Source organism: Papio anubis, chromosome 8, assembly GCF_008728515.1.
Source record: "Papio anubis isolate 15944 chromosome 8, Panubis1.0, whole genome shotgun sequence".
NCBI lineage: Eukaryota > Metazoa > Chordata > Mammalia > Primates > Cercopithecidae > Papio > Papio anubis.
In genome coordinates this window covers 3,085,549-3,105,939 of record NC_044983.1, presented here as the reverse complement: position 1 = coordinate 3,105,939, position 20,391 = coordinate 3,085,549, and the positions used below count along the sequence as shown (strand labels likewise).

Genomic DNA, 20,391 nt, shown 5'->3' with positions numbered 1-20,391 from the left:
CTTTCCGTGGCTGCAGAATGCCAGCTCATACGTGGAGAAGGGTGAATGTCATTGTCTGGCAGGCCTTTTCATAATGGGCTCAGGCTGGAATGTCAGGGCACAACAAGTTAGTGGGTGAAGTGTTGATGAGAAACAGGACTCTCATCATCCTCGTGCCTCTCCGCTGTGAATCCTAAGTCCTAACAAGGAGTAAAAAGGTGCCTTCAGCGTGGAGGGGTTTTACAGACACCTCTCTCACCAAGTGACACAAGATCGTCAAGAATGGGCTGTTGTATGCATTGGTATACTGAGAAACTCACTCTCAAAAGCAAAAAGAAGAAGGAGAAGGGGGAAGGCGGAAGGAGGAAGGAGGAAGAAAGAAGAAGGAAGAAGGAAGAAGGAGCAGCAGCAGCAGTTCGAATTATTGTGTCACGTTGCAATAGCTGTGGCATACATATTCCAACCACAGCTGATGGCAAGCAGTTGATATGAATTCACAGTCATGCTGAGCGGCATCGGGAAGCGATGCTGGAATCAGCATCTGTGAGCCCGCGTGGGGCCAGCCCCCTCCCACCACGGGAGCTCAGCAGTAAGAAGCCCTCGGAAGAATGCAGCACCCCACTTTCTATTCTCGCCCCAAATGCATGGCCTCATATAATCATACAGAGCATCAGACAAACGCAACTTAAAACAAAAATAATCCCACAAAAGAACTTGCTTATTTTTTTTTTCAAAAGTGTTAAGTTCATGAAAGACAGGGAAAGACCAGAATACTCTTCCAGACTAAAGAAAACAGAGGGTTTAACACAGGATGCCCTGAGTGATTCCAGTAGAGTCCTGTCCTCTCCAAGCCCTGAGGGCAGATGGATGGAATTTAAAGGAGGTCAGCAGATGACATGTCGTATCTGTGTTACGTTTTTGATTTAGAGAACTGTTTTGTTTTTAAAAAGTGGACACTGGATTTTTATGAGAAATGAGTCATCATGCTTGTAACTTGCTCATAAATCATTTAGAATAAAATAATTTTATACATACACATATAGAGATAGACTTAACAATTCTATCTATAGAGAAATAGTAGATGTTTCAGTTTTATTATGCTACACTTGCAACTTTTCTGTAAGTTAGAAATTATTTCTTTCTAAAGTTTAGAATGAATTTTTTAAAAACATTTTATATGGAGAAATGACAAGTCAGCCATAAAGTTTGAATGTGTTAAAGCGTTATCAACATTTAAATTGTTTTGTAATTATGATACTTTAAAAATGTTTATAAAGGAGATATTAAACCATTTACAAAGTTAGGTATTGAATACAAACAAGAGTGAGTAGTCATAAGAGGTACATATTTCAGAAAAAATAATTGATGTCCATCATTCAATGTTTTAGTATTTTATTTCTATTTGGACAAACATACGTATGTAGGTATTTTATCGGAAGCCACTTAACATCATTTTTTGGAAATAGACAGGTTATAAAGTATAAATGAATAAAATAGAACAAAATAAATACAACTTTGTGGCTGACAATATTAAAGAGAGGTAAATATCACCGTGCTGAGAGGAGAACCTTCAGGGACTATCATACAGTTTCTTTTTCCTTTGTTATGTATTGTTCTATCCAGGCCACAGTAAAACTATATGATCAAAAACATTCTGCCTATGGCACCATTTAAATAAATCACTCCGTTGCATTTTGTGCAGGGGCATAAGCTGCTTCTTATAGGCCATTCTGAGAAGATCCCAATGTGAAAGCTGCTGCAGGAAAGTGCCCTCTGCAGCTGTGCCTGGGTGCCCAGCCCAGCATCGTGCTCCCAGCCGCCCCTGGCGGTGGGTTCCCGCTTCTCCTGTGTGCCACCAGGGCACCCAGATCCCACATTATTCACAGGATAGCAAGTGATTCTTTTTCATAACAGGAGTGCAAACAGGGCTGTCATTCACGGACCTGCTTGCTGAATTAACAATCACTGTTAGAGGGGCCTGAGGACTCACAAAGCACTTTCAAATGCACAGTGCACTTGTTACTCACACACAAGAGACTGGTGATCACCTTTCCTTTATGGAACTGGAGCATACCACAGCATTTTCAGTGACTAGGGGTGGCAGACGTAAGTGGCATCAGAAGTAGGCTTTTCTCCAAACATTGTACGTTCTCACAGATATGTGAGAGCTAAGCTATGAGGACGAAAAGGCATAAGAATGATATAATGGACTTTCAGGACTTAGGGGGAAGAGTGGGAGGGGGGTGAGTGATAGAAGACAACAAATATGGTGCAGCGTCTACTGCTTGGGTGATGGGTGCACCAACATCTCACAAATCACCACTAAAGAGTTTATTCATGTAACCAAATAAACTACCTGTACCCCAATAACTTATGGAAAATTTTTTAAAGCAAGAAGTAGGTTTCTCTGATACCACTGTAATACGTCCAGAGAAGATGAACAAAAAAGTCAAATAGGCCGGACGCGGTGGCTCAAGCCTGTAATCCCAGAATTTTGGGAGGCCGAGGTGGGCAGATCACAAGGTCAGGAGATCGAGTCTATCCTGGCCAACATGGTGCAACCCCATCTCTACTAAAAATACAAAAATTAGCTGGGTGTGGTGGCACATGCCTGTCATCCCAGCTAGTCAGGATGCTAAGGCAAGAGAATCACTTGAACTAGGGAACAGAGGTTGCAGTGAGCCGAGATCATGCCACTGCACTCCAGCCTGGTGACAGTGAGACTCCGTCTCAAAAAAAAAAAAAAGTCAAACACTGTGTATGGAATACCTGCATGGGAGATGACTATGCTAGGGGCTGGAGGGCATTAAATACATTTTAAAATGTAAAAGCTGGAGTCTCCCATCCCAACGAGGGTACAATTGAAAAAACTGTACCAAGTATGAAACACTGTATGAGAAGTGAAACTGAGCTGATGCTTCTGTCATTGGTAGGTGGAAAGTGAAGAAGAAACATGGTTTTTAAAAGGATTTATAGTTAGTTAAATTGATTTAATGGAGTGGAAAAAGTAACTGATTATACCAAATTACAGGTAAAAACAGTCAAAAAGTAGTGCAGATGATATAATGAAAATGTATTTGGATAAATTAGTTAGATCTATAGTAATATATTGTTCTTTCTACAAATATTGTCCAAAAATGCAAAAGTAATGCAATAGTGAGAGGACAACAAACATCATGGAAATTGAATAAAACGGATAAAAAAATCAGTGCTTTAGTGGATGTCCGTTTTCTTCATACTAAAAAGGGCTCTGAGTTGGGCCAATGAGCAAGTGCAGCTGACACTCCTTCCACTTCTTGCTTCCTTCCTCCTCCCTCACTGGTCTCTCTCCAAGGCTTTGGGTGTGCCCTGTTTTCAGTTGCACAACCAACACTTCGCTTCTTATAGAGGCTGTGGAAAGGAGAGAAAGTATAGTTTAGGCAGATTAATTTTCTCTTTGGAGACACACCAGGTTATCCGCTTGGCAACCACCCCTCATCTTTCCTCCATTACCTGTTACATAGTTTACAGTAACTTCTCTTCAACATCTTTGAGGTGATTAGCAAGGAGAGGTTTATAGTTTGTGACCCCATGACTTTTTAGTTAAAATATTATGTATGTATCTGTCTATTGTCTGTCTACTTATCTCTCTGCCTGTCTATCAAATCAAGGTCAAAAAGCAAAAGAGTTATATCAGCAAACACTTCATAAGTGTTTCTCATTCAACACACACAGTGTTCTTACAGTGAATTATGCACTAAGGATTCAGGCTTAAAATGACCCCACCTCCCAGAGAAAATACCCACCTTGGCAGCCAGGGAAAACCAATGGAGGAATAGACCCCAAATCTCAAGCAGGAACTCTATACCTTCAAAAGGCTCTAAGAGTGTGCACACACACAAACACACATGCACGCCGTTAAGAAGGAGAACATGTGGAGTTCTCTTTTCTCTGCTTTCTCGCTGTTTTTCTTCCAACACACTGCAGTAGCAGCTTCGGTACTGATTGGCCAAAGTTTACTCCTTAAGGCACATGTTTAAACTATGGTGAACCTTTGTAAGCCCAACAGAAGATTCTGTTTGTTAGCCCAAGACCAAGAAGAAGTCCTTACCGTGTCATCAGATTATACCTGACAGAAGCTGCCTTTGCATTTGGAGCAGTGTGTTTTACTGGGAGCTTATTTCATCTCATTCCACTGGTATTTTTCCCAGCCTCGTTCCAGGAGAGAGCCAGGTATTCATACCTTGGGTCTAAAAGCAACAGGTATTCATACCTGTGGGTGGACCCCCTCCTGGAGTTAGTCTTTCAAAGGGCTCAGCTTTGGAAAGCAGAGAGGATGGTGGTGAAGGCAGATGTTGAAGGAGCTGAAGTGACTGACAAGAGGACAGTGATGGCCCTTCCCAGACCTGGGTGTCCTCTAGGAAATTAAGATATCATTGAATTCCTTGCAGGACCACAAGGATGTGACTGGGCCTTGAAAACAAAGTGGTAGCCTGATGCACTTAGGCTATATTTTGGACCAGGGACTTGTCAAAGAGCATTCTTTCAAAGGTGTGCATAACAACATGAAACTGCTAAAATTCAAGGGTCCAAGTGAGGTTGGAGAATGAGCTTATGTGAAGTAAGGAGTCAGGGACCCGAAAGTCTGAGACTGTTGGCTATCCTGGGGCAGGAAAGGAATCCCCAGCCATGGTAAAGATTAAATTTCCCCATCTCCATAGGATGAGTTCTCAAAGCACAGTATAGATCAAGTTGACCTACAATTTCATTAAAAGACACATCTTATGCCCATGTATAGAAATAAAATGTGCAAGCGTTACTTAATTGTAAGCAGATTATTTTGTGTGCAGAACAAATGCATAAGAAGAAGGCAAATATCCATTCTGAAGCTCAGTTGATGGCTATTGCGTTAGCCCAGGCAGGAGATGAATGTGGTAAGAGCAGAATGGAAGACAGATTAAAGCTGTAACAGTCATATTTGGCATGGCACCGGTGGTCTGCTCATTGCCTTTAATGATTTGATGAGGTTCAAGTCTTTGAGGCTCTGTCCTAATCAGGGAAGGTTCTGCTTTGCACGAAGTCAGAGAATAACTAGTATGTTTGGAAAATGGGTTAGTAGTTTATCTGGCTGATAAACCCATGTTTATCAAATGAGTGAGTGACTTAGTTTGGGAAATAAGTGGTTATATTTGAATGAATAGAAATAGGAAAGTCAAAGTGAATCAAAAGAAGAAGGAATGAACATCCCAGGCCTATGATATGGAGCATCTTGAAGCAAGAAAAAATGATCCTGAAAAACCAAGTAATGATAAGAAGCTAGAAAAGCAAGCAGCAGTCAGATCACGCAGGGTCTTGGAGCCAAATCAAGGACTGTGAAATTTGGTCCTAAGATGATGAGGAATCTATGAGAATTGTAACATATCTCATCATATATACATTTGTAAAGTGCTTTCTGGCTGCTGAATGGAGAATGCATTGAATTAGGAAAAGATCAGGCTCAAAAAAACAAGTTAGAAGATTATTGCACTAATTCTGGTTAACGTAAGGCTGCCTGCCCTGGGGTGATTGTTGTGAAGATAATATGAAGTAAGTGAAATAACTTGGGAAAATATTTAGAGAGCATGCCAGTTAGGGCCTGATGACTGATTGGAGGGCAGCTTGGGGTCATGGAGAAGGAGGAAGCTTTGACTCTGATGACGTGGATGAATGCCGATGGTACTGTTAAGAAACATTAGAGACCTACTTGATGTTTCAGGGATAGATAGATTAGGCGTTAAGTTTGACACACATAGTGTTTAAAAAGCCTCTTATAGGCTGGGCGCGGTGGCTCAAAGTAATTCCAGCACTTTGGGAGGCTGAGGCAGGCGGATCACAAGGTCAGGAGATCGAGACCATCCTGGCTAACACGATGAAACTCCGTCTCTACTAAAAATACAAAAAAAAAAAAAAAGCCTCTTATAAAGAGACAGAGTCCTTGCCTGGGGTCATTGGTCTGATCAAATCTCTTGGGGACAGGACGCAGTGGCTCACACCTGTAATCCCAGCACTTTGGGAGGCCGAGGCGAGCAGATCACTTGAGGTCAGGAATGTGAGACCAGCCTGGCCAACATGGTGAAACCCCATCTCTACTAAAAATACAATACTTAGCAGGACATGGTGGAGTATGCCTGTAATCTCAACTACTCAGGAAGCTGAGGCAGGAGAATCACTTGAACCTGGAGGCGGAAGTTGCAGTGAGCCAAGATGGCACCACTATACTCCAGTCTGGGTGACAGAGTGAGACTCCATCTAAAAAATAAAATAAAATCTGTTGGGGAATATTGGATCATTTAAGTGGTGAGCTAAGGATGATAGGCAATCTTATCTTTTCAATAATGTTGATCTGTTTTGAATAATTATCAACTTATTTCTTTGCTTTGTTATTTAAATTATCACTTCTCCCTTTACACCAGTGCTATGCTCAACGTAGGTCACTTGAATAATTTGTCTACACTGTAGTGAGTTTTACACAATGGATATTTCTTTGACATCGAGTATGTATACACTTCTAATTTAGAGAATGATTTTACAGAGTATTGAACATACACACATCAGGAAAAAGAGACTTAAACTTGTCTGTTATTTTTCCATATTATGATACATTCCACCAAAATGTCTCAAACTTCTGAGTGATGAACGATTTTCTTTTCCTCAGCACCTGCCAGCATCATTACTTCTTTCTTACCCTGGTCCTCAGTACCTGTATCGCCCTTTCCAATCGGTTAGTTACTGTGATGCAGGCTAGAACATTTTAAGTAAAGAAATCAGTGTGTCAAAATAGCCCTATATATTCCTTTTCATGCATCTTTAGTTGAAATCATCAACAGATCCAAGGGGAACGTTACTCAGCATGAGTCACATAGGGGGTCAGGAAGAGCATATATACGTGGTCAAAAGCAATGTCTTCAGAAGGATATCTCAGATCAGTATCCACCTGGTCCGACTGCTCCTCCAACCCTCATTACACTTGGCTGTTGAACTTTTCTGTCTTTTCTGCTCATGTCAAGTAAAAAACTAAATTTAATAAGCAGAAGATTACATAGATAAAGCAATGCAAAACAAACCCTCATGGTACAATAGAAAGCACAAGAGAAAGGTGTCACATCGACTTGAGCAGGTCAGAGCAGACAATGGCTTTTTACTGTACCTAGAAAAATCGAATGGCTGAATACATAATAAAACCAATACTCAGATTAAATATGTGGCAGTCAGACAAACTATAAAGATTTGTAAGCCTAATAAGTATCCTCATGTATTTTATATTTAGAAAAGTGAATGTATTTGTAGTGTTAAAATTCTATCTGCATTGTTTCTTATAGGCACCACGGTACCAGCACTGCTGAACAGTACTTCCAACCAACTCTACCTGCATTTCCAATCGGACATTAGTGTGGCAGCTGCTGGTTTCCATCTGGAATACAAAAGTAAGGTCAACTGTTTCTGCATACAGCTTTCACTGTTATACTGAGTCATTTTTTAAAGAAAAAATAAATCATGCTCTTATTAAACAGTGAAATATTGTTCTATAACTGTGTAAGACTTGCATGAAATTGAGTCTTATGAAAACTGTCTCTATGAAATACATAAGCCAGGTGCGGTGGCTCATGCCTGTCATCACAGCATGTTGGGAGGCAGAGATGGACGGATCACCAGAGATCAGGTGTTCAAGACCAGCCTGTCCAACATGGAGAAACCCCATCTCTACTAAAATAATAATAATACTAATACAAAACAAAAAATTAACCGGGCATGGTGACAGGCACCTGTAATCCCAGCTACCTAAGAGGCTGAGGCAGGAGAATCACTTGAACCTGGGAGGCAGAGGTTGCAGTGAGCCAAGATTGCCCCACTGCACTCCAGCCTGGGTGACAGAGCGACACTCTGTTTTAAAAACAAACAAAAAGAAATACATATTACAAGAGACAAATTAATGGGTAAATGTATAAGTCTGAATCTGGAGTGATTAGATACAACAACTGCTATAATTTCAGGTTGTTTGCATTAAAAAGCACAAAAATGAACCATTGTAATATTACTAGTTTTTTATGAGTTATTAAAAAATACTCATATTAGCATCCCCAAAACGTGGACAGTCCTACTTTCTGCCTAGATTATGGTCATAAGCCTCTTCTATTTCTAGTCTCAAAGGCAGTTAAAGTAAGAACCAGCAGAGAGCTGCTGCTCCGGTGCCTGCATTTGCGTATTACTCATTTTAATTGGAAGAAGGCATCGCACAGTAGACTGTAACCTTTTAGAGATGGATGTGAGACTGAGTTAATAGTCTGATAAATGGAATGACAAAGGTCGAATTCACAAATCTTTTTTGGCGTTTGATTATGTAGGTAAACCTTGTAAAAGCGAAATAAGAATTTCCAATGAGTAAGGTTTATTTTAGGACCTGTTTTCAAGTACTAAAAATGTTTAACGTTGATATTCATCTCCTTTAATAAGCAGTTGCAAATAAGCAAATACATGGATAAGCTTTAATAAGTGATCTTTTGAATTGAGATAAACCGTTTGCGAGGATGTAAATGCATGCATATTTTTGAAAGGCCAGATTTCCAGCTGATGATAAATATTCTAAGCCAGGCACAAACCACAGGGCTGTTTCACATTCTGGTTAAATTTTCCTGCTTATTATGGGCATTTGTATGCAAGTTTATCTCAGTTTATATGAATAGGACTACTTCAGTGACAGTGTAAAATGATCCTGTGGATGTTACTTATGTAGGATGTGTCTGGAAAAATCTGCTACTTTGATATACTTTGTGAATCTCTGTAGATAGAAAAACATAAGCCTTATTTATGATAGTATTTAAAAATTCACTAATAGTTTCAGAGGAGTTAGTACTGATGAATGCTCTTATTCTCAAAGTTATCCTGTAGCGTCTGGGCTTTTATTCATTTGTCTTGCAAAGAAGTGCTAGTGAAATAATTCATCTATGCTTATTATTATATACAGTGAGATATGCACTTACCTGGGCTTCAGCCCCATCAGTATAATTATCTACATTTCTCTTTCTTCCTAGACAATATCATTCATTTAAAAAGAGAGACTAACATATTTCTCATTCAGATGAACTTTGAGAATCCAAGCTTTTGTTTAATTATTTAATGTATTTTTTAAATTGGGCTAAACATAATGCTCCATTTTTATTTATTTTCTTTTTCAAGTGGTTGTTTTTGATGCTAACACCATTCTGATAGTTTATGCCATTCGAGTATTAAGAGGAACTCATTTCTCTATTCTTATTCTTCGTGCCAGAATTTGAAATAGAGATTATAGAAAGTATTTGTAGAATTAACCTTACTACAATTAGCATCAGATGGTATAAGGACTGTTGATGTAAATCACCAAAAGTTTTTCTGATATCTTAAAGTTGTTGACATATTTTTGCATTTAGTTTAAGATATGGACTGCCAATCTACAAATCTCTAAATTCAGATTTTTCAGCAGAGTTTATGTCCGTGAAATAAAAATGGAAAAAACAGTAGGCACTTACTCTGTGCCAGGTCTTGCTCTAAACTTGTTACCGTTTTTTACTTATTTGTACTTAAAACTGCCCTATATTTTTGAAGTCTGCTCAGTTTTTCCAAATGAAGAAGCATAGCATAGAGCATTTTTAGCCTTCCTGGGTCCTAGCCGCACTGTTAAAAACAGACGGCATGCAGAGGCAGGCATGAAAAGTGCATTTGATTACAAATACCATTTACTGAGCACCTTGCGAGGTATCCAGACTACCCTATCAGGAAGGTGATGTACAGATGGCTGTTTTACAAACGATGACACCAGTTCTCTCTGAAAACTGTCTGGAGAATCAAGGAGCTTGTGAGTCCATACTGAGGATCAAGTTTGCCTGGTTCTAAAACCTGTGCGATGAAGGCTTATCTACATCTACTTCTATCTCAGGAGTTCTTTTCTCATACAGAAGTGAAAACTAGGCCCCCTTAACCATAGTACATCCACATGGACACTGGTGGAAATTTCTCAAACAAACACCAAACACTTATATTTGAAAGATGGGCTGTAAAATAGTATTGATAGCAAAAGCAATTCCCAGAAGGTCTGGTTTAATGTATGCGATCTAGATTCTCTGTGATCTTACAGAATCCAAGTAAAAGCAAAAAAGATCAGCACCTTTGCATTGTCAATATATTCTGCAGCCATTTAGTCTTTGTTCACGTTATTTAACTTAACTGGACATTGGAGAATTGACACAGGTGTCACTCTTGCTCTGCGTTCTCTTCTAAAGAAAACCAATGAAACCAAAACAAAACACATATCCAAATATCTTAGATTGCAACTGTGTGAACAGTGATAATATTGGTTTATCCTGGAAATTACAAAGCCTAACCTCAAGGTGTACAGGATGGATCTTACTGCTGGGCAAGAAGGTGACAGTGACTATTTTTGAACTCAGTATTGATCTGGTGGAAGCTGGTGGGAGGAACAACAGGATCGAACACACGGGCCCCAAGATTGGAGTGTTTCTATTTACCCCATCTGTTTTTTGATTATTTCTTCCACATTCTCTGACAGCTTTTGGTGTAATTAAGTATTTTTATTGCCCCAGTTATCCCTACTACGGGCTTATTAGGTAAGGTTTTTTAATATTGTCATGGTCTCCTAGAGATTGAAACACACCTTTTATAGAGTAGAGCTTACCTTCAAATAATCTTATGTCACTTTATGTATAATATGAGAACCTGAAACAGTTAGTTTTGCTGCTCCCCTGTAGTAGTTCAAGGTTTGTGTTTCCTAAGAGCAAAGCTTCAGGGACATGCATGGTGTTTCAAGCCCTCTCGTAACAGAGCCTCCGCACTGGAGGCTGGGAGAGCTCTTTCTGGGCTCCAGCTGTGCCCCCAGCCTTTCTTATAGTCCCCTGATAGAGGCCTGTGGATGGAACAGCAGACTCCCCTTGCATCTGGGTCCCGAGCCACACAAGGCCCAGGCTCCACTTGCAGCAGTTGACACACGTTAAGGAGATGGTTCTTTTCTGGTCACCTTTCCCCATTGTTTCACCACACACATAGCATGTGGGTCTCGTCTCTTCTGGGGGAGTTTGTCCTTTAGATATGAGGTCACCAAGCCAGGCATGGTGGCTTACGCTTGTAATCCAAGCACTTTGGGAGGCTGTGGTGAGTGGATTGCTTGAGCCCAGAAGTTCAAGACCAGCCTGGGCAACATGGCAAAACCTCATCTCTATAAAAACTACAAAATTAGCCAGGCACGGTGGCCTCACCTGTAGTCCTAGCTACTCAGGAGGCTGAGGTGGGACAATCACTTGAGCCCAGGAGGCTGAGGCTACAGACAGCTATGATTGCACCACTGCACTCTAGCCTAGGAGACAGAGCAAGACCGTGTCAAGAGAAAAGAAAAGAAAAGAAAAAAAAGGAAGACAAGAAAGAAAGAGAAGGAAGGAAGGAAGGAAGGAAGGAAGGAAGGAAGGAAGGAAGGAAGGAAGGAAGGAAGGAAGGAAGGAAGGAAGGAAGGAGGAAAGAAAGAGAGAGAAAGAAAGAAAAGAAAGAAAGAAAGAAAAGAAGAGGAGGAGGAGTACGAGGAGGAGGAGAGGGAAGAGGAAAGGAGAGGAGAAGAGAGGAGAGGAGAGGCAAAAAACAAACAGACAAAAAAGGAAATGAGGTCACCTGGGTACGTGCCACGCAGCTCCCAGATGGGTTCAAGAAAAGCTATCATTTTATAGTTTAGTATTTTTACATTGTTGAAGTAGGAGGGATGTTTTATTTTGCAGATTTCTACATCCCAAGTGGATGGGATTTTTACATTGTTCTAATTCACAGGGTTTTACAATTTAAGGATTTGAAAACTTCTCTAGTAGGTTTTAAAATTACTCTAGAAATTTTAAGGGTCTTAGGGGTTTGAAAATTGCCCTAGTTCAAGGATAGTTATACGAATACTAAAATATTTTTTAGGTTAACTGTGAAGAAGCTTTTCTTGAATGCTCATTTTAAAATGAAATCTATCTATCTGTCTCCCACATAACTTTAACATAGTGATGGATTTCATCATAACTGTGAAAACATTCAGAGATGTTCACAGATAAATTACAGAATTAAATTTAATGTGTATTCTCATTAAAGATTAATTATTAGCAGAATGGTTCCCTCTAATTAAGAATTGCTCTCCATTTAGAGATTGCTTACAATAGAAACTATTTTGTTTTAATATATAATAATGCTTGTTTAATCACATTTTTCACTTTTAGGCTTTTTTACTAAGTTTGACTATGATTATGATTCAGCTTATAGGTATTTCTGTCTTTCCAAGTTATTTGTAATTTAGCTTACTTCTAACAAGACAGTGAAACATTAAATACCTCATCTAATGACATCTATCCAAAATTAATATTATAAACCTAATCGGTGTGTTTGAACTCAAGCAAAAGACTGCTGCAGTTATCCTAGCTTCTTTAGCGTTAATTTATGCCACTGAATCAAAATAGCTCCAAAGTAATTCTATCTATGTAAGCTTTTTATTTCACTGCCTTTCTTAAAAGGTTACTTTTTCTCTAGCTACATTCATTACTAGAAACTTGATGAAGTTAACAAAATATGTTTAAAGATCCATAGATATAATCTCAGTGGCAGCTCGCTCAAAGGTCAGTGCTCTTTATATCTCATCTCTCATCATTTCCTCGATCAATAATCATCATCATCCTCCAATCCACCTTCCCTCTCGTCATCCATCTAAAAACTCACGGGCTCCTCACTCACTCCTCTCGCTCTTCAAAATTAAAAATCGACTCGGCGGCAGCTCGCTTGGCACGCGCGCGCAGCAGCGCGCTGGCGGCAGGCGGCAGCTGGCAGGCGCTGGCGGCAAAAAGCAAAAAGAAAAAGCGAAAAAGCAAAAGCGCGGCGGCAGCTGGCGGCAGCTGGCGCTTCAGAAGAAGAAGAAGAGAAAAGAAAAAGAAAAAGAAAAAGAAGAAGAAGAAAGAGAAAAGAAGAAAAAGAAGAAAAGAGAAGAAGAAGAAGAAAAAGGAAGAAAAGAAGAAGAAGAAGAAGAAGAGAGAAGGAAAAAGGAAGAAGAAAAAGAAGAAAAAGAGAAGAGAAAAGGAAAAGGAAAGGCATCGACAGAAGAAGAAGAAACTTTTAAAAACGGCAAACAAACAAGAAGAAGCAAACAGGCGGGAAAAAGAAAAAGGAAAAAGGAAGGAAGGAAAAGGAAGGAAGATGGAGGAAAGGATAAAAAGCAAAGCCATCAATATCACGCATGCAATATCATATTATGTCTCTTCCTAGATCGATGAAGTTAGATCAATCAATTCATCGATTATGTCGGAAGGCGTCGAATTAAGCGGCATCATCATCTCTCTCGATATTAGATGATCTCTTCTTCTAAATGGAAATCGCAACAAGACGATATTCAGCCCTTCATCTCGATGGATCCAAAATATTCATCCTCTTTAGTCAAATGATTTTTATCATTATAATCTAAACATAAATATTTTGCTATTATACCTGATTTGATTCAGACTTTTATATTTTGCAATTATTAACGTATGTAGATAATTTTGTGATATAGTACTCTATTTCAAAGGCACCGAGTTCAAAACTTATTATACATGATTAAGTCATTCTTGTATGTTTTTATATAATTGGTAGTTAGATATATAGTGAAAAAATATGTCATGAGTGAATAAAATTTCACTCAAAAATACATAGTTAAACATGTAAAAAAATAAGTATATCTAGATTTTTTAAAGTAGTAAGGTGCCTTCTCTTTAAGTATTTGATGCAACATAAAAAAGTGTGTACAATAAAAAAAAATATTTAACGGAAAAATTTTTAAAGGCAGCCAAACCAAAGAAAAAGATGTAAATATATTAGACACCTAGATTTTTAAAATAACTATTATTAGGCTTTACATTTAGCTTTAAATGTTCTGACAATAAAATCATAAAAGGAAATAGTATGTACTTATATAATTATCTTTTTGAAAAGAAAACACAGTAATTAAGAGAGATAACCTCTTTCTTAGTTCTGTATTCTAAAAGGTACTTGTTGTTTATGAGAATATAGTCTTTTAAAAATTTTTCTAGAAAATATAGAAGTGATCTTTATGTCTCAATTTTTATTGTTTGTTTTTTGAGACAGAATCTCACTCTGTGGCCCAGGCTGGAGTGCAGTGGCATGATCTCAGCTCACTGCAGCCTCAACCTCTTGGGCTCAAGCAATCCTCTCACCTCAGCCTCTGGAATAGCTGGGACGGAAAGTGAATGCCACCACACTCAGCTCATTTTTTGTATTCTTAATAGAGACAGGGTTTTACCATGTTGCCCAGGCTAGTCACAAGTTCCTGAGCTTAAGCCATCTTCCTACCTCAGCCTCCCAAAGTGCTGGGATCACAGGCTTAAGCCACTGTGCCCAGACTCTGTCTCAATTTTTGATATAATGTTGGGAACATAATATAATTAACTGGATTAATTTCTGCAGGTGACTATGCGGATGATTAAATTGGTCAATAGAATATTACTGTGAAGTCATGCTTCTTATGAATGTGCCATTAAAATACTTCCTTAATTCTTGTTTTTAGTGATTAAGTATGAGCTACATTTCATTTCCTCATCTCAACACAGGTACCTAGAAGGAAGTATCTAAATGAGGATTAAAATTCTGGAAAATGCCTATGTCCTTTGAAATAAAATATACTAAACATTTTTAGCAGGACGTTGCCATAATTGAATGTAGATAACTTGGATTAGCTCCCTATAATTACAATAATCCTTATAAGCACATTCAAATTATTAATACATGCTTTCATGGCACTTAAATATTACATTAACACTACTGAGGTGAGTTCTCAATTTGAATTTTGGTGGGCATGAGTAACATCACAGGAAATGTGAGATACGGAGAAAGCAGAACTCTGATATAGCAAGTGTGTTTACAGAGATTTCATTCTGTGCACTCAGAGACGAGAGCTTACTATCTCCAACAGAGGAAGCACCGTATAAACTAGCATTCACCCAATAGTGTAATGAAATAATCTTCTTAATTGCCTCATGTTAAGACACTTACTGCATTCCAGAAGATCTTTTTCCACATATGCATTTCAAACAATTTTCCTAAGACCCACCTTCAGCTTCACAGTTTGGCCACAAAGAATGCATTCTTGTGTCCTATTAAAATTGCTTTCATTAACATCGATCAATGATTATTCATGTCTCTCTCATCCCTACTGTTCTCAGTGCACCAAGGACCATGGAAGTATCTAAAACAATGTAAATTCTGGCTTCTGTCTTACATCACAGAGCTTTCCAGAGCCTCTTCTGGGAATGTAAAGTCACTTCTACAATATTATTTTAGGCATTCAATATTTATTTGTGTGTTGACTGTAACACAAAAAACTAATGACAGATTAAAACTTTACTTCTACTGGTGATATTTTGGCCTTTTAACAATTACTCAATGTAAGGGACAGGTCCAAAATAAATTACCTATTGTGGGATCTGGCCAGCAGCCCACAATGCAACGGGGCTCTCTCTTAGTTCCCAGGCAGATCGGCAGGTCGAGAAATAATAGAAACACACAAGATAGTGAAAGCTGGGTCCCGGAGGGTCACCGCCTTCTGGTCCCACGGTGCCGCCCATGCACTGGATATACCAACATTTATTATTAAGTTTAGTGAGGGCGGGGGTAGGTTAGTGGGGGATTTAGGGTCATTTGATTATGAGGTGAGATGGTCACATGAGGATGAAGTAATTCTTTAACATAACATCTGTATGCAGAAGTACAGTATACAGAGATAAGAATTTACAATATAGTGTGTGCATCAGTAATTTCTAACAGAGCCTTAAAACAGAAACACAGTCTTTCCATAACCTATGATTAGCAAGATATTAATCAGCAGTAACAGTTGCAGCAAAAGCTGGTCACAAACAATCCTTAGAAACAGTACGTGAAGCTAGACAACCAGTTACACCAGAAATTCTCAGAAGGGAGTATTCCTTAACCTAAAGAGGCCTAGAAGAGCCGTGGCAAGAGAGGGCATTTATAGCCCTATCTTATCCATATGGACAGGCGCCCCTCATGCGTCCGTTTATAGGCTCTCCACAAGGGTCACATTCCATTCCTAGAGCTATGAACATCTGCTTTTCTGGGATAGGAATCTTGGTGATGTGAAACCTCCCTGACTGCATGTCCGTTCATAGGCTCTCTGCAGGGGGGAAGTACATCACGCACTGTTGGCTCATTCTGGCAGTCCAACCTGGCATTGTCTTTACACAATCCTGCATGCAATTTTGTATTTACAATAATCAGGAGCATTTCATCTTTTATTCCATAGCAATAGTTTCAGGGGGTCTCCCTACAATTACCTAATCACATGGTGCTTCAGTTGACGTCCTTCCTAAATAAAGTGATTGAAATAAAGTTGTCCTTGACAAGTCTTTGGAGTTTCCATTGTAATGTATTTGACAAGGCAGGGGCAGGGGCGGGCTTATCCTACAATCACTTCTTGGGACAGCCACTTACGATTCCCTCAATTATTTAAGAGGTAGATCCTATGAGTAACGTCATGCACTTACAAGCTGAACTCCTGGTTATTGCTTCAGAAAATCATCAATCATGAAACAAATTTTGCTGCTTCTCACTCCACTGCTGTTTTAGAATGTTACCCATGTGGGAAAGGGTTTCATTGGAAATTGACAACTGCCATTGGGTGCATCTGCCCTTGTGCCTCATGGGAGATGATGTTTGGTTTGTTTTTCGTTAGGAATGACCTTCGCAGAGCGCATGTGGGCCTTCCTCACAACTCCCCTGAGGGTGATTCTTTCTCCATTCCCCTTCCCTGCCCCGCTTAAGTGTCCTGTAGGTTCCCTACGTGCACCACCAATTACACACACTCCGCTCATATGTCCCGCTCTGCCCTCTTGACTCTGTAAGTAGAGTCACAACCAGACAACAAGATCAATGTGGTCTCTGCTAATGTCAAATTTACATTCTTGAGGTGGGGGCACAATTAGAAAGAAAATACCTAAATCTGGTTGTAGGTTATAAGCACCTTGAAGCAAATTGGCAGGGTTCTGAGGTGCAGATGACAGCAGAACCTCAGATTAAAAGTATCCCTGGAAAGAAAATGAGCAGTAGTCAGCCGTAAAAACACTTAGGAAAAAAAACGCTGTAATTGAAATAAAATATCAATACAGAGACCCCAGGTGGAAAAGAACCTAGCACATTTGTGAAACAAAACAAACAAACCAGGAAGGGCTGTGAGCAATCAGAAAAGGAAGAAAATGAAGAAAAGGAAAGAAACGAGGTTGAAAAAGGGGGGCAAGAGCCACAGTGCGCAGTACGTTGTAGCCCAGGATTTATTCTAAGAGTAATTGGAAGTCATTGACTCTACATAGTTCTCAGACAGGCAAGGACTCGATTTACTGCATAAGGCAACTCTTAGGATTTTGTAGATCCTTAAGTTTTTGAGTAAGTTTACTTTCGTTAAATATGATATCATTTAGTTAGGTATAGCCTTTGGAAACAGAAGCATGCTACAGAAAGGAAAACTGTTGAGTCACAGTGGGTTTCTGAGCCCAAATATAGAGACATTAGATGCAAAATATTTAGCAAGTATTAAACTGGCATTATCTGAGCACACATATATCCTCTCTTCCCAAATAATAGGTCAATCTAAAAGGATGATACTAGAGAGAAGATATTTTAATAGAGACCTAGATACAGAAGTATATTGTCTCATTGACAAGTGGTGCTCACTTGAAAATTATGATTATTCTGTTTTTTAAAATCATTCCTTTGGTTTCAGGATATTCTTACTAGCTTTAGAATTCATGGTTATTCTACCAAATTTATCTCTTGGATGTTAAAACTTGAAAGAATTCTCTATTCTACTGCAGGTCTTGCAAATTTTTCATGGTAAGTAACCAAGGAATAAAGACTCTAGAAATGGAATAAGTAATGACTAGTGGCTCTGTGACTTAGCCAACCACCAACTAATCATTTATGAAAACTTCAGTCCCGTCATACTTTTGATCAAGGCTGTAGACACAGGGGAGTGGACTTTAGACATGTAAGTGGTATTGAGGTGGTTGGTGAGTAAAGTTTTGGGTATTAAAAAGTGAAACAGTATTTGAAGTGGAAATCAGGCTGGGATGTTTGGAGTCCCTCCACTCTCCTTCGCCAGGTTGTCGATTCTTTACGTCCTGTTGAGTAAGTAAAAATGAAGTAAAAACTTTCTTCCCCAGAGGGCTTCGATCACAGTTCACCAGGAAGTCATGCGATACTTTATAAGAGATCTGTAATTGGCATTTAAGCCTTTTAAAAACTACCTTGTTAGGGCACTTGTTTATTTCTCATCTTAAAATATCTGTTCCCCCAAATCTTGTCATTCTCATGAACTGTAGTCATAAATTTCAAGTGATCTTTCTGTCCTTGACGTTTTTCAACACAACACCAAGCTCAGATTTATTCCAAAATGACACTTTGATCAGATCATTAATTATATCCTGCTAAAAATCCTTCAGTGGTTCAACATTGTGTACCCTCTTTATTCTGACATGTCTAACTCATGTGGCAACTAGTTCATCACCCAAGTGTGTTGACTCGTTTGTTTTCATGTCATTTAATTATTAGGTAATAACATCCAATCAGTGGGAAAATGCTTTAAAGAAATCAGGGATAGATTCTGTGATCATATCTTGTTTTCGATAGTCCATTTTAAAGAAAAACTTACATAGTTCACTATTTTAATGTGTGAACAATTTTTTATCTTCACGTATTTATGAACTGCTTTGTATTTCCTTTAGTTGTGCATGATGCATGAATTCATTGAAAATTAAATTCACCATGGCCATTCAAGATCTTGGAGACAGTCACCAATCTTTAGGAGCTCAAGCTAAAGAGTGAGAGAGCTGTAAACAAAAGACTTAAAATGCAGTACAGTCTGTGCTATGGGAGGGTAAAACACAAATTAGAGGTGCTGTTAGAAATAAAGCTCGGACCAGGTGCAGTGACTCACGCCTGTAATCCCAGTACTTTGGGAGGCCAAGGTGGGCAGATCACCACGTCAGGAGATCGAGACCATCCTGGCCAACACGGTGAAACCCTGTCTCTACTAAAAGTACAAAAAAATTATCTGGGTGCGGTGGCAGCGCCTGTAGTCCCAGCTACTCGGGAGGCTGAGGCAGGAGAATGGCGTGAACCCAGCAGGCGGAGCTTGCAGTGAGCTGAGATAGCGCCACTCACTCCAGCCTGGGCGACAGAGCGAGACTCCGTCTCAAAAACAACAACAACAACAACAACAAAAAACGAGCAATCAAACAAAGGATTTCTCAGCAAAGCACATTTACTTTTGCGCAGGAGGCTGTTTCTAGCAGGCTGGCTGCCACGAGAGCACCCCAAACAAAGGAGAATAGAAACTTTTATTCTTAACGCGACTCCTGCAACTGTCCTTTCCCCATTGGCTGGGGTCGGACCGCACAATTTAAGCTAGACTCAACTGGCTAAAGATTTAAACTTTCTTAGATGAGGTGGGCGTGTGATGGGAGAGAGGGGAGAGGAGGAAGGGGTCATCCACAGATGACTAGAGAGCCAGTCCATTCTCAAATAAGGAAAGGCATGTGAGCTGGGGCTGTGACATGTCTGGGCATGTAGTGAAACCAGAAAGAAGAAAAGGAGAAGAAAGTGGGGGTACTTGGAATTAGAGAATAAGAAGCTGAGCAGGCTGTTTGAAAAGAAACTGTGCCATATCTCACAGATGACTTGTTCAAACTTGTGCTATATTTCTAGCTCTAGACTCAGTGGGCTCCCCAGTCCTTTTCGCTGTGATAAAAATATAAATAACATGACATCGTGTTAGCTATTGTTAAGTGTACAATTCAGTAGTTTTCAGTATACACACTTTGTTTTGTAGCCAATCTCTACAATGTTCACATCTGGCAAAACTCTGCACTCATTAAACACTAATTCTGTCTATCTGCTACCCCTAGGCCTAGGCAATCACATTTCCACCTTTTTTTTCTATGATTTCGACTACTATAGATAGTTGATATGAGTGGAATCATACAATATTTGTCTTTTTTGTGACTGGCTTATTTCACTTAGCAGCAGAATGTAGACTTTTCACTCCATTGTTTTCTTTTTCATGTTTGACGTAGTCACGTTTGTATATTTTTGCTTTTGTTGCCTGTAACTGTGGTCTCATATCAAAAAATCATTGCCAAATCCAAAGTCCTGAAACTTTTCCCCTGTAGTTTCTCCTAGCATGTCAACTTGCCTGTACTGTTTGGGGTGGAGTCCGTAATTCACTGAGACTCATGATTCCTATCCATGTGTAATAGACAGGCTATGTCATTTCCTGGTTTATGACCTTGAATACATTACTCACCATCTGCCCATGAATGAGGATACTGATCCAGGTTGTTG

At 39.4% G+C, this 20,391-nt stretch overlaps 1 protein-coding gene across 5 annotated transcripts in view; it reads left to right on the top strand.

The window, feature by feature from the left end:
* CSMD1 (CUB and Sushi multiple domains 1) overlaps positions 1–20,391 on the top strand; it is a 2,034,404-nt gene that overhangs the window by 1,786,964 nt on the left and 227,049 nt on the right. For all 5 annotated transcript variants that reach the window (XM_031669914.1, XM_031669913.1, XM_031669915.1 and 2 more), the window contains one exon: positions 7,317–7,421. In XM_031669914.1, the coding sequence (XP_031525774.1) occupies positions 7,317–7,421 (105 nt within the window). The remainder of the gene's footprint in view (positions 1–7,316; positions 7,422–20,391) is intronic.